This window comes from Artemia sp. Qi Xiang Cuo, chromosome 3 (genome assembly GCF_049724085.1).
Source record: "Artemia sp. Qi Xiang Cuo chromosome 3, ASM4972408v1, whole genome shotgun sequence".
Taxonomy (NCBI): Eukaryota; Metazoa; Arthropoda; class Branchiopoda; order Anostraca; family Artemiidae; genus Artemia; species Artemia sp. Qi Xiang Cuo.
Window position 1 is genome coordinate 14,112,829 of NC_142796.1, and position 19,943 is coordinate 14,132,771.

Consider the following 19,943-nt stretch of genomic DNA (forward strand, 5'->3'; position numbering starts at 1 on the left):
CCAATAAGTTGAGACGATATAAAATAACAATTTGAGCTATACGATTGTGTAATGACGAGTTAATAATTACAATTTCTTGTCTAAAAAACATAAAAATTAGCTTTCCATTTAACTTCCCATGTTTATTTTAATTTTCCATTGTTCATCTTTAAATAATACATTATTTTCATTAAGTTTTCGATACAAAATCAGTTGCCAATAAGTTGAGACGATATAAAATAACAAATTGAGCTATACGATTGTGTAATGAAGAGTTAATAATTACAATTTCTTGTCTAAAAAACATAAAAATTAGCTTTCCAGTTAACTTTCCATGTTCATTTTAACTTTCCATTGTTCATCTTTAAATAATACATTATTTTCATTAAGTTTTCGATACAAACTCAGTTCCCAATAAGTTGAGACGACCAAAAATAACAATTAGAACTACAAGATTGTGTGATGACGAGTGAGTAATTACAATTTCTTGTCTAAAAAACATAAAAATTAGCTTTCCATTTAACTTCCCATGTTTATTTTAATTTTCAGCTGTTCATCTTTAAATAATACATTATTTTCATTAAGTTTTCGATACAAAATCAGTTGCCAATAAGTTGAGACGATATAAAATAACAATTTGAGCTATACGATTGTGTAATGACGAGTTAATAATTACAATTTCTTGTCTAAAAAACATAAAAATTAGCTTTCCATTTAACTTCCCATGTTTATTTTAACTTTCCATTGTTCATCTTTAAATAATACATTATTTTCATTAAGTTTTCGATACAAAATCAGTTGCCAATAAGTAGAGACGATATAAAATAACAATTTGAGCTATACGATTGTGTAATGACGAGTTAATAATTAAAATTTCTTGTCTAAAAAACATAAAAATTAGCTTTCCATTTAACTTCCCATGTTTATTTTAATTTTCCACTGTTCATCTTTAAATAATACATTATTTTCATTAAGTTTTCGATACAAAATCAGTTGCCAATAAGTTGAGACGATATAAAATAACAATTTGATCTATACTATTGTGTAATGACGAGTTAATAATTACAATTTCTTGTCTAAAAAACATAAAAATTAGCTTTCCATTTAACTTCCCATGTTTATTTTAATTTTCCTTTGTTCATCTTTAAATAATACATTATTTTCATTAAGTTTTCGATACAAAATCAGTTGCCAATAAGTTGAGACGATATAAAATAACAATTTGAGCTATACGATTGTGTAATGACGAGTTAATAATTACAATTTCTTGTCTAAAAAACATAAAAATTAGCTTTCCATTTAACTTCCCATGTTTATTTTAATTTTCCGCTGTTCATCTTTAAATAATACATTATTTTCATTAAGTGTTCGATACAAAATCAGTTGCCAATAAGTTGAGACGATATAAAATAACAATTTGATCTATACGATTGTGTAATGACGAGTTAATAATTACAATTTCTTGTCTAAAATACATAAAAATTAGATGTCAATTTAACTGCCAATGTTCATTTTAACTTTCCCTTGTTCATCTTTAAATAATACATTATTTTCATTAAGTTTTCGATACAAAATAAGGTTACAATAAGTTGAGACGATATAAAAATAACAAATTGATCTATAAGATTGTGTAATGACGAGTTAATAATTAAAATTTCTTGTCTAAAAAACATAAAAATTAGCTTTCCATTTAACTTCCCATGTTTATTTTAATTTTACACTGTTCATCTTTAAATAATACATTATTTTCATTAAGTTGTCAATATAAAATCAGTTGCCAACAAGTTGAGACGATCAAAAATAACAACTTGAACTATAAGATTGTGTAATAACGAGTGAATAATTACAATTTGTGCTTTGAAAAACGTAAAAGTTAGCTTTCCAGTTAACATTCCATTTTCATTTTAACTTTCCACTATTCATCTTTAAATAAAAAAATATTTTTATTAGGTTGTCAATATAAAATCAGTTGTCAATAAGTTGTGACGATCAACATTAACAATATCAATATTAACTACGAACTCGAGTATTTGATTACAATTACGTTCTGAAATATAATATTTATTCTTCGAAATCGAGTAACTAATTTTTATCTAATTTTATTTGTTTCTAATTAATGGGAAGTACCTAGTTAGTTAACGAAAACTTTGATTATGCTCCCATATAAAAAGATGACAAAGTGAGTATAGTTAAAATTTTCAGTTGCTGTTTCAGTCGCAGTAGTAGAGCCATTGGCTCAATTTCTATGCATAGGCGCAGGGAGGGGGAGGCAGGGGGGCCGCTGCCCCCCCAAGACCTTCAAAATTACATTAGATATGGCTGAAAAAGCAGATGGTTGAAAAAGCAGTTGATAAAAGGTAGATGGTTGAAAAAACTGGAAATAATCAGAAATGTCCAAATATCGGTTCCGATATTTGGACATTCATCAATATGCTGACAATCATCGATATGCTAAAGCATATTGATGATTTATAATTTTTAGTGATTACTGATTAATAAAGATTACATAAATATGATAGGACTTGCTGGCAATCTGTGTCCTTCATCACAGAAGTGGCTGCCCCCTCCCCTAGGCCAGTCGCTCCGTGCGCGCCTGCCGCCATAACTTCATCTCCCCCTCCATCACACAATCGAATGCCCCCCCCCCTAGACAATATACTGCCTACGCCCATGTTTCTGTGGGAAGAAAATTACTTCGTACAACGATACTTATTAGACTATTGAGCTGCTCCTCAATACCTCGCTCTTTACGCTAAAGCTTTTTAGTACTATTGAAAAAGCTTCTGATTCTATTTTAAGGAATCTAATCTAAAAATCTAATTTGTGTTTCAGGAGTCGCATTTAAAGAATGGGGACAGAAAGTCAAAATTTCACGTAAAGAGCATGGTATTGAGGAGGGGCAACCCCCCTCATAAACGTAATAATTTCTGTTCGCTTTAATTTTTAATGTTGATCCTTGCTTTCAGTTGAGAAAAATTGTTTTTTTTATTTAATTCTTGATCGTTTTTTTAATAATACGGGGAAAATCGAATCCTCCTCTATGGAAAATTCTCTGCCCCCCCCACGGAAAATCCCTCCATGGACAGTTAGTTCCACGGAACCTCCCTCCCCCATCAGGCAAAGTCCCCTGGGCAATTCCATTCTCGTTGAAAATTACCGCAGAAAATTTCTTGTGAACGATTCTGCGTGAAAAATTCCTCTGAGCAAAGACTATAATTCCTTATTGTTTTTCAAATCACAGTGTCAATTTCTCCTGGAGAGTCCCCCCCCCCAAGAACTTCCCTCTCCATGGAAGATTCCCCCAGTCGCAAATCTCCCCAGGAGAAAATTAACCTCCTCCCCTGAAAAATGTCAATATACTTCCTGATAATAAATATTATACGTCAATAATGGTCTTTCTACAGACCTTTCCCCAGGGGCTGTGGGCGATCATATCATTCTCAAAAGCATAGATGTTGGATCTTCCGACTATACTGAACAAAATGGTTATCTCAAAATTTTGATCAAACAAATGCGGGGGAAAAGGGTGTGAGAGGGCGGCTAGTTGCCCTCCAATTTTTTGAAGGGCATAAGAACTTTTAGTTTCCGTTCAAATGAGCCCCCTCTCGATCTTCTACGATTATTGGTTTAATATGATCCCCCATGGGAAGAACAAAATAAATAACGCATCAGTAACCTTTCTTCTGGCAAAAAAATACAAAATTCCAATTTTTTTCAGATGGGGGATTAAAACCACTGCAGTAGGATTCTCTCATGCGCTGAATCCGATAGTGTGATGTTCAGTAAGATTCCTTGAATTTTCGGACGTATTTCCCCCCTTTTTCGACAATCCTGCAAATTTTCTCAGTAATCGTAGCCGTTGATGGGTAAAACTGAACTTAATGAATCTTACATATTTTAGAATCAGCCCAATAAGCCAACTCTTTTGATGTATCTATTGATATCCGTTTTTTAGAGTTTCGGTTACTAATGAGACGAGTCACTCCTTACTTACAGTTAGTTACCACGAACTGTTTTAAAACAAAGCATATATTTCGGCAACGTCTTGATTGCAACATCTACAACGTCAATCTATAACGTCTTCAACGTCTTGACTGCTCAAAAAAAATATGTGTTTACTCTAAACAAAGAACTAATATTTGGAAGTAAACAGAAAAAAGGAGCCACCAAAGCAAAAGAGTGACTGAAAAATATCTTCATTTTTTCGTACGTAATTTTCTTCGCTAGGCTCTTAGAGCCTAGCCAATTATCTATTTGTTTACTACAGTAAATCTAATCATCTCGGATTTCTCAATATAGCTGTAAGGTCTTTGGCAAACATAATCACTATTCCTTACCAAGCAAGCTTTGATTTTGTTGTATTATTTAAGATAAATTTTAAATTCTAACCCTCAATTTTACTAACAAGTTAAACAAAGTCAAAATTACACCAAAATTTGATGCTAAACTTATAAATGAAAAGAGGGAATAGCTTGCAAAATTTATGGGAAATTGTCCTTTTGTGGGGACTTACTTATGACCTTAGTGGCACCAGGATATCAAGTAGAAGCCACCAATCTTCTTGATGGTTTGCTACTGCCAGAATGTCCTCCAATAGAGAATGGATTGACTTGTGCAGGCTAAGCAGATCGCTCCTGTATATTCGTCGCTAGTGTTTCTGAGTCTGTCTCTGCAGCGCAAACTTGTTGAATGCCAGCGGAGCTCCGCACTGGGTAGTTACAGATTGCGCACACGTAGTACGTGGCCAAAATTTCTCCATCTACGATTTAGTATGACATATGTCACATGAGGCTGGCCCGTCTTATGGGGGATGGATTAATTCATTATTCTCTACTGTCAGTGGATGTGGAAGATAATTTTTAGACGTGGATTTTCGAAAGCCAGAATTTTTCTCTCTTGTTCCTGATTCGGGTGCCAGGTTTTGGATGCTTAAAGGAGAAGTGGTATAACGTTGCTATTGAGTCGTAGTTACAGCAATAGACAGACGTTTTTGGACCAAAAAACCTTCCGTAGTCTACTGAAGGCTCCATTAGCTTGACCAGTTGACTTTTCAGGTTCTAATGTTTTTAATGCATAATCACACTCATGTTACAAGCCCGTAAAAAGCAATAGGTAAAAAAATTAACTGAAGCCAACTATAAACAACAATTTAAAAAAATTCACCCCTAACACTTCTAACATATTAAGCAACATTTTAAGTTAAAACCTTTTAAATTGATAATATTTGATAGTAATTTAGCGTTTACTCTAGACACCAAACCTTTTAAATTGATAATATTTGATAGTAATTTAGCGTTTACTCTAGACATTCTTTAAATTTTTTTGCGACAGAAAATACTTGGCACATGAGGGTTCCCCGGAATCGAAATCCTTGACAGGCAATTCTTCGCACCAAACAAAGAAATATTCATATATTCCGCCTTCAGAAGTCACACCCTTCAGAAGATAGAAATTACAATTAAGCATCTGAAATCTAGTCTTGGCATTTAAAACCGTTAAATCAAGTTCAAAAGTATGACGAACTGATTACACTTGGGCCTAGAATCAGATCAAACAGTTCGTGGTAACGAACTGTAAGTAAGGGGCGAAGCGGATCAATAGTGACCAAAACTCTAGTAAAAGAGAGTCTTGATAACAATAGCTACATCAAAAGAATTGAATTTGGATGCTTATTCAAAATATATAAAATTCATCAAGTTTAATATTATCCATCAAAATTTAAGAGTCTAAGAATATTTGCCCCATTTTTGTTTACGGGGGCTACGTGGAAGAATCTTTCCATCGATGAATTTTTCTTGAGATAAGGGAATTTTCCATGGAGCCAGACTTCCTGGCATTATTTAAAAAACGATCAGGAATCTCAAAAAAAGGTTCTTTTCAGCTGAAAGTAAGGAGCAACATTAAAACTTAAAACGAACAAATATTACTACGTATATGAGGAGGGTTGTCCCCTCCTCAATACCGCACTTTTTATGCTGAAGTTCATTTTAGAACTTTTAAAACAGTTATTATCATAGGCAGTGCAATAGCGCTGCCCAAATAAAGAACGATGTTGGCACAATGCATTATTTATTATTTTTTTTTTTTTTTGTCTTAGACCAATGCACTTCGTATCGACTGAGTTGCCGTAAAAACTTCGAAAAGGGATCATCTGATTGGAAATTGGAATGGCTTGTGCCCTATTAGATAGCCGAAAGTGATAGGAAGACAACTAACACCCCTTCTACACCCACCATTTCTCCAAACACATCCAATCAAAATTTTGAGATAGCCATTCTGTTCAACGTAGTTGAAAGTTCTGGAAATTAGGTAGTTGAGGATGATAACCCCCAATACAGCCCTCAGGGCAAGGGGTTGAAGTTGTGCCTTGGGGGCATGTAAGATTTTTTATAGAAAGCATTGTCGTAGAAACTTCAAAAAGGGCTCAATCGATTGGAAACTGACCGGGCTAGTGCTCGTTTTGATGGTCGGAAGTGATTGGAGGACAACTAACCCCCCTCTCATGCCCACCTTTTCTCCAAACACATCCAATCCAAATTTTGAGATAGCTATTTTGTTCAACGCAGTTGAAACGTTCAGAGATTGTGACAGTGAGGTTGAAACTCCACCCACAGCCCTCAGGGCAAGGGTTGCAAGTTTTGCCCTGGGGGCATATAAGGTTTTTACAGAAAGCGTTGTCGTAGAAACTTCAAAAAGGGCTCATTCGATTAGGAACTGAAAGAGCTAGTTCCTTTTTAAATATTCGAAAGTGATTAAAGAGCAACTAACCCCCCTCTCACACCCACCATTTCCCCACACACATCCAATCAAAATTTTGAGAGAGTCAATTTGTTCAACGTAGCTGAAAGTTCTGGAAATTAGGTCTTTAAAGATGACAAACCCCCCACAGCCTTCAGGGAAAGGGTTGTAATTTATGCCAAGGAGGCATGTTAGGTTTTTATAGAAAGTAGTATAGTAGAAACTTCAAAAATGGCTCATTCGATTGTAAATTAAAAGGACTAGTTCCTTTTAAAAGGACAAGCCCACCATTTTCCCAAACACATCCAATCAAAATTTTGAGATAGCCATTTTGTTCAATGTAGTTGAAAAGTCCGGAAATTATGTCTTTAAGGATGACACTTCCCCCACAGCCCTCAGGGCAAGGGTTGTAAGTTATGCCCTGGGGGCATATAAGGTTTTTATAGAAAGCTATATAGGCTCATTCAATAGGAAATTGAAAGGGCTTGTGCCCTTTTTTATAGACAAAAATGATTGAAGGTCCACTAACCCCCGTCTCACGTCCACCAGGTCCCTAAACACATCCTATCAAAATTTTGAAATAGGCATTTTGTACAACGTAGTTCAAGGGTTCGGAAATTATGTCTTTGAGGATTACACTTCCCCCGCAGCCCTCAGAGCAAGGGTTGTAAGTTATACCCTGGGGGCATATAAGGTTTTTATAGGAAGCCTTGTCGTAGAAACTTCAAAAAGAGCTCATTCGATTGGAAATTGAAAGGGCTAGTGCCCTTTTTCATAGTCGAAAGTGATTGGAGGACAACTAACCCCTCTCACAATCATCATTTTCCTGAAGACATTCAATCAAAACTTTGAGATAGCCATTTTGTTCAACATAGTTGAGAGATGCGAAAATTATGTCTTTGAGGATGACAAACCCCCCAGAGCCCCCAGGGTAAAGGTTATAAATTATGCTCTGGGGGCATAAAAGGCTTTTTATAGAAAGCGTTGTCGTAGAAACTTCAAAAAGGGGTCATTCAATTGGGAATTGAGAGGACTAGTACCCTTATTAATAGTCAGAAGCGATTGGAGGGTGAATGCCCCCCCCCCACTCCCATCATTTCCCAAAACACTTCTGATCAACATTTTGATGTAGCCATTTTGTTGAACGCAGTGAAGGGTCCGTAAATTATATTTTGAGTATAACTACCCCACAGCCCTCAGGCCTAAGGTTGTAAGTTATGCCCTGGGGGTATATAAGGTTTTTAGAGAAAGTGTCGTCGTAGAAACTTCAAAAAGGGCTCATTCAATTGGTACTTGTGTGGTATATTTCCATTATTAATAGTAAAAAGCTATGGGAGGGCGAACGCCCCCCCCCCTCACGCCCATCATTTCCTCAAATGCTTCCGATCAACCGGTTGATATAGCCATTTTGTTGGACGTACTTGAAAGGTCCGGAAATTATTTTTTGAGTATGACAACCCCACAGCCCTCGGGGCTAAGATTGCAAGTTATGCCCTGGGGGCATATAATGTTTTTATAGAAAACGTTGGCGTAAAAACTTCAAAAAGGGTCATTGGATTGGAAATTGAGAGGGCTATTGTCCTTTTTAATAGTCGAAATGAATCGGCGGGAGAATCACCCCGCCCCATGACCATCATTTCCCCAAACACTTCTGCCTACAATCAAAATTTTGAAATAGCCATTTTATTCAGCGTATCAAAATGGTCTGGAAATTACGTTTTTGAGGATAAAAAATCCCCCAGCCCTCAGGGCAAGGGTTGTAAGTTGTGCCCTGGGGATATATAAGGTTTAGTAGAAAACGTGGTCATACAAACTTCGGAGAGGGGCTCATTGGATTGGTAATCAGACGCTCAAGTGCTCTTTTTAAGAGTCAAAGTGATCAGAGGGAAACTACCCCCCTCCCCCCCCAAACCCACACACACGTCGTATTGTCCCAAAATGATTACAATATAAATTTCTAGATATTCAGTACATAGATAATAGTCTAAATATCATATAACAAGGCTTTTGGGGTTGAAACAAACCCCAGTGATTAGGGGCAGGGGTTGTAAGTAATGCCCAGCGGGTATTTAAGGTTTTAATGGAAGGGATGTTTGTTTAAATTTAGAATAGGCTCAGTCTTTCTCCCTGAAAAAGACTATGCCAATATAAAACGCACAGAAATTAATTAAAAAAACTTTTTCCACAAAATATGTTTTTCAAAAAAAAAAGTAAAGAACTCCATTAAACCAAAAATGAACAAAAATAGAATCAAATAATCTATTAATCAAATAATCTCCATTAATATAATTTGTACTTTACTGAAAAACTTCTTTTTAAATGTTTTCACTTTTATAACTTTAAGAAATCAAAAATTAATTGAGATTTTAAGGAATAAATATCAGCATATGTATATTAAACTGACAGTGCACATTTTTTTCCATAATTCTTTTGAATTTTTTTCAATAAAATACAAATTAAATTCTAGCTTTTAGAAAGCATGGGGTTTAAAACCCTACTCATAATAATTTCTGCTCGTTTTGAGTTTGACTCTGTTATTTATTTTAATTTCTGTTTGTTTTGGGTTTCATTTATTTATTGATACTGATTTGTGTTATTTGTATGCTTGGTAGATTATTTGATTCTATTTTCATTCATTTTTGGTTTAATAGAGTTCTTTACTTTTTTTGAAAAACTTATTTTGTGGAAAAAGTTTTTCTAATTAATTCCAATTAAACAGCCCTTGTGTTTCGTGAGTCATTCTCAAATGATTGGAACAAAAAGTCCAACTGTAGCGTAAAAAGCGAGGGACTGAGGAAGGAACAATCCCCTCATATATGTAACAACTTCTGTTCGTTTTAATTTTTAATGTTGCTCCTTACTTTCAGTTGAAAAAATTCCTTTTTTTTGTTTAAGTACACATCAAAATCAATTATTTACCCTACATGAAAATGTTTACCTGTTATTGTAGATAGACTGGCACTAAGTACCTCTCTTTCCTTCTTTTGTGACGATAATAGCTGGTCTAGAGCTTGCTGCTGCCAGTTTTTCAGCGCTTGCAGCTGTTTGAGCAGATCTTTAGAAGAAGGGGAGGGGTAGCTGACATCAGACACAGCAATGGAGTCATTCATTTATGTTGTGAAACAGTCACTGTTGCTTTAACTACTGAAAACAAGATATTTGGAAATTATGTAGGAGCTTTTGTATTTTGATACATGGTTCCAGAGTTAAAAGACTAGAATTAAGTTTTGTCTTTTTAGTTATAAGGGCAAGTTGGCTAGCGAACCTGACAAGCTATCCATCACATAATCACGACTGGCAGAAAGCTCCCTGACCAATATCAACAAGAAAATAAAAATTTGTTGTGCTTGGGAAGCAAATCCTTGGCTGCTAGTAAAGTGTTCCTAATTAGTTGTTTTTAGCACCAAATTCAAACTACAACACTAATAGTTTTAAAACAACCAACAAGTTCTGTGTTGGCGCAGTGGGTTTGAACTTAGCTTGGTAATACAGGACCCAGATATCGCACCCAGCTGTAGTAAAGCACTGCAGGGTAGACACAGGAATCTCACTAATCAAGAAGCGTCGTTAAGCCAATTACATACTACTTCAAACAACCTGACTTAAAACAACCCACAAACTTTGCTGTTTTCTGTACTGTTTAATTCATCAACCTCATCAGATGAGTGGAGTTTTGATAACCTTGTAAAAGCATAACTAAGACCCTATTTCCAATGCCAGTTTACTAAAATAACTGAATCAGAACAACCAAAGGGAGGTCAATTTTCAAATAGCTCGCTTTTCTCAGTAGATATTTAATTTAAATAGCCTATCTTACTAACCAACTTTGTGACTCACTGGATATTCAAGACTTGCAGTTCTAAAAATATTTTTTTTTAACCACACTTCCTTTCCATTAACAACTAAAGCAAGACGGAAGAACAAAAACATCTAATAAAAAGATCTGATTATATTTTCACAAACAAAATTACAGTTTAAAAAGAGATATTTCCTTTGCAGCATGTAGTTGATATGTAAATAATGGTTTCCAGTATTAATGTTTGTGTATGAACCTGCTTCCTTATGCATGTTAGAAGTGGAGTAAAGTTGGGTACGTTTCCGAGCTGTATCCAGGAAGGAGAGGTGGTTATCCGATTTCGATCCCACCTTCTAAAATTTTTTCCAACTTGTGCAAAAGTAAAAATAAAGTACATGTAAACAGATTTTCTTACGTTTTATAATTTTTTTTACTAACCCCCTCCCTCGAACGTTAATCCTGAATAATGGCCCTTATGTGTATGTTTTTATATATGTATTTATCTGCGTGTGTATGTACTCCTTAACTACTGGACCAAACAGTATGGATTTTTTGACACATGCTACATATAATACTATAAGAAAATACATGTGCTGATACTACTACTACTACTACTAACAACTCACCACAGCACCAAGCCGCCTGAGGCCAACACAGCTGCTAGTCCTAAACATGACCCTTATGTGTATGTCTTTATATATGTAACTAAATAAAAAAAAACAAGTTTTTTTAACTGAAAGTAAGGAACGACGTTAAAACTTAAAACGAACAGAAATTATTCCGTATATGAAGGGGGCTGCCCCCTCCTCAACGCCTCGCTCTTTACGCTAAAGTTTTTTTTTTTTTTAAAAAAATAGTGTTGTGACAAAGTCAAACTTTAGCGTAAAGCGCGCGGCGTTGCGGCGGGGACAGCCCCTTTCATATACGGAATAATTTCTGTTCTTTGTAAGTTTGAAAGTCGTTTCTTACTTTCAGTTAAAAAAAAAACTTTTTTTTTTATTTAATTTTGAACGTTTTTTAATTAATTCAGGTTTTGATTTTGGCTCACCGTACATGAATAATTAAAACAAAACTTGCATATTAATTTTACTTTTATTTGGTTAAATGGCTTTCTCGAAGCTTGTTTAATTTTATTTACGAACCTTTTTATTAGTAATAAATATACGTAAATTACGAATTAACTTACGTAACGAACTTCTATATTCATAAGTTTTTAACACTTATATTAGTGGGTTCGCCCCCTAGTCAATACCCTGCTCTTTAAGCTAAAGTTCGAATTTTTTTCCAATTCTTTAAAAACTACCCCTTAATCACAATCAGTTGATCAGTTGAAAAACTTGTTTGTTTTTGTTTTTTTTTATTTAATTTCTGACCTTTTTCTTAAATAATGCTGGGAAATCCAGCGCCCCCTTCAGAGCAATGTCCCTTTCCCCATGAAAACTTCCTTCATGGAAAGATCCTCCCATATAACCCCCGACCCACCCCTCCCCCCCCCTACCAGAAAAAATCCCCCCTGAAAACGTCTGTATACTTCCCAATAACCAATACTATATGTTAACATTGAGTAAAGTTCATGACTTTCAGCCCTCCCCCCGAGGACTTTGGGGGATTAAGGCATCCTAAAAGACATTTTTATCATATTTTCGACCATGCTGAACAAAATGGTTATCTCAAAATCTTAATCAGGTGACTATATGTTATACTATATGTTAACATTTGGTAAAGTTCATAACTTTGAGCCCTCCCCCTGGGGGCTTTGAGGGATTAAGTCATCCTAAAAGACATATTTATAATATTTTCAACCATGCTGAACAAAATGGCTATCTCAAAATTTTGATCGGGTGACTTTGGGAAAAAAATGAGTGTTGGAGGGGGCCTAGTTGCCCTCCATTTTTTTTGGTCACTTAAAAAGGGGACTAGAACTTTTAATTTCCGTTCCAATGAGCCCTCCCACAATATTCTAGGACCACTGAGTCGATACGATCACCCCTGGGAAAAAAAAAACAAAAAAAAAAAAAAAAAACAAATAAACACGCATCTGTGATCTTTCTTCTGGCAAAAATGGATAATTCCACATTTTTGTAGATAGGAGCCTGAAACCTCTACAGTAGGGTCTTCTGATACGCTGAATATGATGGTGTGATTTTCATTAAGATTCTATAGCTTTTAGGGAGTCTTTCCCCCTTTTTTCGAAAATCAGCCAAAGTTTCTCTGGCGGGTAACTTTTGATGGGTAAGACTAAACTTGATGAAACTTATATATTTGAAATCAGAATTAAAATCTGATTCTTTTGATGTATCTATTGGTATAAAAATTCCTTTTCTTAGAGTTTCGGTTACCATTGAGCCGGGTCGCTCCTTACTTACAGTTCGTTACCATGAACTGTTTGATAATCTGTATGTGTATGTACTCCTTAACTACTGGACCAAACAGTATCGATTTTTGGACGCATGCTACATATACTACCATAAGAAAATACATGTGCTGATACACTTTTTTCACAAACTAAGTAGAGAAAATTTCTTTCTTTTTTCAATTTCACCAATCCCTGGTCTAAAACAACAGACTAAACCATGTTCCCAGTTTTCTTCTCAAAGAATATGCAAAACCTTGGCAAATTTTGGTAGAAAATTGATAGATTGCTTTTCAGATTTAGTAAAATTTTTATTTTTGGAGGTGTTTGTGGGATTTGTGAATAAGGTACCACACCATATACATAATCCATATTCAGTGACGGGACAGTATTTAAATACATGTATTTGAAATAAGTGTTTAAATACCTTCCTTGTATTTCAATACCTTTTTGCTAGAGTATTTGAAATATGTATTTAAGTGCATATAATGTACCACATCCTATCCATATTCATATTCAATGATGGGACAGTATTCAAATACATGTATTTGAAATACGTATTTAAATACTTTCCTTGTATTTCATATATATTTCTGGGAGAGTATTTAAAATACAAAATACTTTGACAAACCGCACCAAATACCACCCTGCCAAAACATAACAAATTGCATTTGACCAGTAGATGGCATGTCATTCTGGACCACCTCAGAAGGGAATTCTGCGTGTTGAAACTATGAATTAGTATTACTCACTATAAAGCACAATGACAAAAAATTCAGTTCCTACAATCCTGAAGAGGAAATATTTCATAAGTAAGATAGTTCAGCACCCAACTTACTCTTCCACTTGAAGGTAGTTTAGGTTGGTATAAGAACTCTAGGTGCACGTTCTATAAGGATTAGGTACTTGTCAATTAGCTGGGACCCACGTAAGAAGTCAAGTTTGGTTAATACTAATGAAATAAAACAAAATAGGATGGAATATACTAGTTTAGAAACAAATTTGGGCTATATATTCGCACACTAAGGGGGTGGGGGGAGGGATAAAGCATAGTATATATTAAGGACATAAACCAACCTAACTTAGGTACATTTTTCCCCCTAAACCCCCCCCCCCCCCTCCAAAAAAAAAGTTTAAATATTGTAAACGCAAATACAAACAACAGTTTGCAATCCAATCCTCTATTGAAAGAAGCCGGTTCGAATAGTTTCTTAAGCATCTTCCCTATACAATATATCACGTGGGTTCCAGCTAATTGACAAGTACCAAGGATTATTATACATCAAACAGTTCTTAGTAACAACTTGTAAATAAGGCGTTAGAAACGTTTAGAACCTCTAAAAAAAGGAACTTTAAAAACGATTAATCTATAGAAAGAATTAGCTGTTTGTGCAAATTTATTCATTTGTTATTTTCTTTTTTTCCCAGGGGTAATTGTATCAGACTATTGGTCCTTGAAGATTGGAAGAGGACCCTTTTGAACAGAAACTGGATTTTCCAGTAACCTTTATCAGTGATGAAAAAGATGTTTGCAATGAGAAAGTAATCTTTTCTGCCATTTTTAAGCACAAAACTGTAATTTTCCCAAAAAGAGGACTGAACATACCATTGACTGACAATAATAAGATAGGAGATAAATTTATTAGGATAAAAATATGTATTGAGATTCTCAGTTGTAGAGAAGTAATACTGTAATGTGGGGCATTTATTCCTGAAAAGTCATATAGTCTAGAACATACAAGATAAATGGTAAATGTAGGCATTTATTATCTTAATCCTTGTCTTAACTAAGTTGATTTACTTGATTTTTTATGAAATTGTGTGGAGAGACATATAATTGTGCATAAGCTATTATGAAGAATGGATGGTGGGAAGAATGGTGAGGTGGGGTGGGGTACCAAATGCCTGAAAGAGCACATTTCAATAGCTAAATTATCTAGCTCTACATGAGCATTCAGATAAATATGGGTATATCTGCAAGGAGAGTGTAGGATTTAATCTCAAGTCTCTCTTCATTTAGACAAAGCCTGAATAAGATTATTACAGGGCAACATCTCCTGTATTATTAGAGAAAAATGTTTCTGGCATTTGTTTTAATCCTTTATTTACCTAAACTGATCTGGTTTACACCTATAACATAATGATTTATAAGGGCATTTTATCAATTATGGAGAATGGGTAGTGAATCACTTTTTAGGTACTGTAGGGGGTTAGGTGTCTCAAAGAGTACATTTCAATGGCCTAATTTTCTAACCCTCATTGGGTCTTTAGATAAATATAGAATGAGTTTTGAGGGATTGTGTTCTAGTCCCTCTTGATTCCCACATATATTTTGGGCTTACGACTTTAGTCTACACCCACAGACATTTCCATGGAAGAAGATTTTACAGGAGGAATTTTTTGTGGGGAAGAATTCTCTGGGTGAAATTTTTCACTGAGGGAGAAGAGGGTTTTCCTGACAGGATTTGAAAAAGAATCAAAGTTAGAGATTAATTCAACTGAAAGTAAGGACCAACATTCAATTTTGAAGAAACAATAATTATTCCATATCTGAGTGTTATTGTACCCTCTGCCCCTCACTTACTACACTAAGTTTTTTTGTGCACTAAGGTTTTTTTTTCAAAAAAGCTTCCTGTTTCAATTAAATGACCTTTGTATTGCAGCAGTTATTCTTAAAGAATCATAGGCAGCGCGCTAGCGCTGCCTAAGTAAAGAACAATGTGGGCACAATGTGTTTTTTCTCCACCCGGGCACTTTGAATTGAAGGAGTTGTTGTAGAGACTTCGAAAAGGGCTCATTCAATTGGAAACAGCTGTGACTAGTGCCATTTTTAATATTTTAAATTGATTAGAAGGAACCTCGCCCCCCCCCCCCACACCCATCATTCTCCAAAATACATCCAGTCAAAATTTTGAGATAGCCTTTTTGTTCAGCATAGTTGATTTCCACATAGAAAATATGTTTTTCAGGAGGACACTCCCCCACAACCCTCAGGGCAAGAGTTTTCAGTTATGCCCTGGGGGCATATAAGGTTTTTTATAGAAGGCGTTGGCATAGAAACTTCAAAACTGGCTCATTCTATTGGAAATTCAAAGGGCTATTGCCCTTTTTAAGAGTCAAAAGTGATTGGAGGGCCCCTAGCCCCCCCCCACGCACGTAATTCCCCCAAACACATCCAATCAAAATTTTGAGATAGCCATTTTGTTCAGCATAGTTGATTTCCAGATAGAAAATATCTTTTTAAGGAGGACACTCCCTCACAACCCTTGGGGCAAGGGTTTTAAGTTATGCCATGGGGGCATATAAGGTATTTATAGAAGTCTGTGTCGTAGAAACTTCAAAAAAGGCACATTCGATTGGACATTCCCTGGGCTAGTTCTCATTTTAATAGACACAATTGATGGGCGAGCACCTAGCCCCCCCCCCCCATGCCCCACAGTCCCCCAAACACATCCAATCAAAATTTTGAGATAGCCATTTTGTTCAGCATAGTTAATTTCCAGATAGAAAAAATCTTTTTGAGGAGGACACTTCCCCACAACCCTTGGGGCAAAGGTTTTAAGTTATGCCCTGGGGGCATATAAGGTTTTTATAGAAGGCGTTGTCATAGAAACTTCAAAAAAGGCTCATTCGATTGGAAATTCAAAGGGCTAGTACCCGTGTTAATAGTCGAAAGTGATTGGAGGGCAACAAGCCCCTCCCCTGCACCCATCATTCCTCCAAACACATCAAATCAACAGATTGAGATAGACATTTTGTTCAGCATAGTTGATTTCTAGATAGAAAATATGTTTTTGAGGAGAACACTCCCCTACAACCCTTGGGGCAAGGGTTTTAAGTTATGCCCTGGGGGCATATAAGGTTTTTATAGAAGGCATTGTTGTAGAAACTTCAAGAAAGGCTCATTCAATGGGAAATTCAAAGGGCTAGTGCCCTTTTTAATAGTCGAAAGTGATTGGAGGGCAACTTCCCCCATGAAAACTTCCTTCATGAAAAGATCCTCCCATATAACCCCGACCCACCCCCCCCCACTACCAGAAAAAATTCCCCCTGAAATGTCTGTATACTTCCCAATAACCAATACTATATGTTAACATTGGGTAAAGTTCATAACTTTGAGCCCTTCCCCTGGGGGCTTTGAGGGATTAAGTCATCCTGAAAGACATACTTTTAATATTTTCGAACATGCTGAACAAAATGGCTATCTCAAAATTTTGATTGGGTGACTTTGGGAAAAAAATGAGCGTTGGAGGGGGTCTAGTTGCCCTCCTTTTTTTTGGTCACTTAAAAATGGCACTAGAACTATTAATTTCCGTTCAAATGATCCCTCCCACGATATTCTAGAACCACTGGGTTGATATGATCACCCCTGGGGAAAAGAAATAAAAAATAAATAAATAAACATGCATTTGTGATTCTTCAGGCAAAAAATGGAAAATTCCACATTTTTGTAGATAGGAGCTTGAAACCTCTACAATAGGGTTTTCTGATACGCTGAATATGATGGTGTGATTTTCATTAAGGTTCTATAACTTTTAGGGGGGGTCTTTCCCCCTTTTTTCAAAAATCAGCCAAATTTTCTCTGGCACATAACTTTTGATAGGTAAGATTAAACTTGATGAAACTTATATATATATTTGAAATCAGAATTAAAATCTGATTCTTTTGATGTATCTATTAATATCAAAATTCTGTTTTTTAGAGTTTCAGTTACCATTGAGCTGGGTTGCTCCTTACTTACAGTTTGTTACCACAAACTGTTTGAAAGCAGGACACTCAGCTAAGTTTAGATTGGTGACAAAAAAATCCAGAGGAATTCTGGACACATAGTCTTTAACCATTGAGCTTGACTTCTGCATCTAAACTCTTTTTTTTACCCCATCCCCAAATAGTTCCTCACAAACAATAAAGTAAAAAAGTGAAAATTCAGACAATAGCAAAAAAAAAGTATAAAACTAACCCTACTTTCAAATGCATATACTACTCTCTATACAGTAAAACCAAGGAATACCTACACTTACTTTGGCCATCCACAGCCCACTTCTGTTTAAAATGCAAAAAAAAATGATTTGACATTTTACAAAATCTAGAAATTTAAAATCTACAGGGTCATAAAACACCTAAAAGGCTGATTGGATTGTCTTGGTGGTAGCTCAAATTTGTTTCATAATTCCTGAATTATAGAAGTTACAGTTACCAAATATTGAGTAACAGTTGCCAAATGATTCCAACAGTTGCCAAACAGTTGCCAATATTGAGTAAACAGTTGCCACTTTAGTTGTTACTCAATAATATGATTTGGTATATATTTACCCAGGAAGAAGTTGGTTGAGGTCTAGCCTATGGGATGCTGGAAAAAGTCCTTTCCTATTGTTGTTACTGTACATAACAGTGTCTCATCCTAGAGCTGGCATCACTAAAAATAGTCTATTTGTTTTACTTATAAAAATCCTTAATCATAAGTTACCTATGAGTAAAACCAGCCAAGTGAATAGCATACCAGACTTGTGATACCATGCACTTCAGGATGCCCTTTCATTTTAGCAACCACACAAAAAAGTTATCAACACTAGCCTAGTTAAGCTATTGAAAAGTGGTTAAAAAACATCACTAGTTTATAAATAAGTTGTTCAAGAGTAGCCTATGCTCTTTCATAATTCATATAAAATACCTATTCCAAAAATAACTAACCAATTTCCAAGACAGCAAAAAGTAGCTAAACTAGAATTCTACTGTTATTTGTTGTGTCCTTTAATACAGGTCAGGAGAGGAGTGGTAAATACTTATTACAGTAGCCTAGGCCTACCTAAGAGTAGCCTGTAGTAGCTTCATATTCTACAAATCATCACCATCTTATCCTGCAGGCAATTGTAAGTTAAAGTTTCTGGTTAGTTTCTTTACATAGCCTAAGCTATATGAGACCATAGGAGTGAGGTAAATCAAACCATGAAAATATGCAATCTAAATAGCCTGTGTGTCCCTTTTGTCTCCTCCTGAAGATGCCCAGCTCTAAATCTTTCTCAAATTAGATTGTTCCACCCTTGAAGATCTGGACAACACAGACTAGCCCACTTAAATTTTGTTTCGATGGTAACTCACCTGTTGTTTTCAGGAACCTTCTAAACTGTAAGTTAATTCTTTTACATTCCGTTTTTTTGAATTGAAATTTTGCGCCGTTATTGAGATACCGAAATCTTTTAAAAAGATATTTAGCTTGAAGATGACGCTTGAAGATTAGCTTGAAGATTCACAAGATCATCTATAAAATAATCTGAAACTTGAGGGGAAATAAAATCGATTGATTTTCAAGTAGAATGTCTACTAAAAATGAATACCATAAATATGGTTCTTGATTTTTTTTATTAAAACTCCACCCAAATGATTTTTAATTATTCATATTTAAAATAAATTCCGGAAATTGTAGCTTTTCGCTTCAACTCAACATATGATAATGGTATTATCAAGCACGAATTATTCCTTTTTTTGCTTTGCATAAGAAAAATAATCGTTGTAATATACATATTTATTCTCAATTTGTTTCAAGGCATAGAAGTTTATCTGGTAATTGTCTTCTGAACGAAATCGCAAAAATACTCCCAAATATAACTAAAGAAGTGAAATGCCCATCCCCTAAGAAGACGGATCTAGACATGAAGGATTTAAGTGGCTCCTACAATAACATAAGACTCTTCGAAGCCTTGCTCCATTTTCATTCCAAATATTAATCCCGAGTATACCATAGGATCTATGAAAACTCTCCAGGTCTAAACTACCAGACTTTTCTGCTCTGAATCCCCGACTCCAAAAGTATTCGTATCTCCGCCCCACCTACCGGAATATGCTGAGCAGCTGTTTAAATAACTGATAAACGCCTATTGCATTGCCATATTTTTCTGACATATCAATAACTTGACCAGCTTAAGTTTACAAACTGATTCACACGCTACAAGGTAACACCTACCATATGCACCAACTACCGAGAATTTGGTGGATCGTGTCCTATCGGGAATTACTGAATATGAAACCTTTTGCCTAACATTTGAAGGCCTGAAAACAAAAGCGCATTTTTATATATCC

General features: G+C 35.3%; 1 protein-coding gene across 1 annotated transcript in view; it reads right to left on the minus strand.

The window, feature by feature from the left end:
• Sas-4 (spindle assembly abnormal 4) overlaps nt 1-19,023 on the minus strand; it is a 117,143-nt gene extending 98,120 nt beyond the window's left edge. The window contains exons 1-2 of the mRNA XM_089085901.1: nt 18,966-19,023; nt 9,656-9,861 (exon numbers count right to left, since the gene is read on the minus strand). Coding sequence (XP_088942027.1) covers nt 9,656-9,827 — 172 coding nt within the window. The 5' untranslated portion in view covers nt 9,828-9,861; nt 18,966-19,023. The remainder of the gene's footprint in view (nt 1-9,655; nt 9,862-18,965) is intronic.
• Between the last annotated feature and the right edge of the window lie 920 nt (nt 19,024-19,943).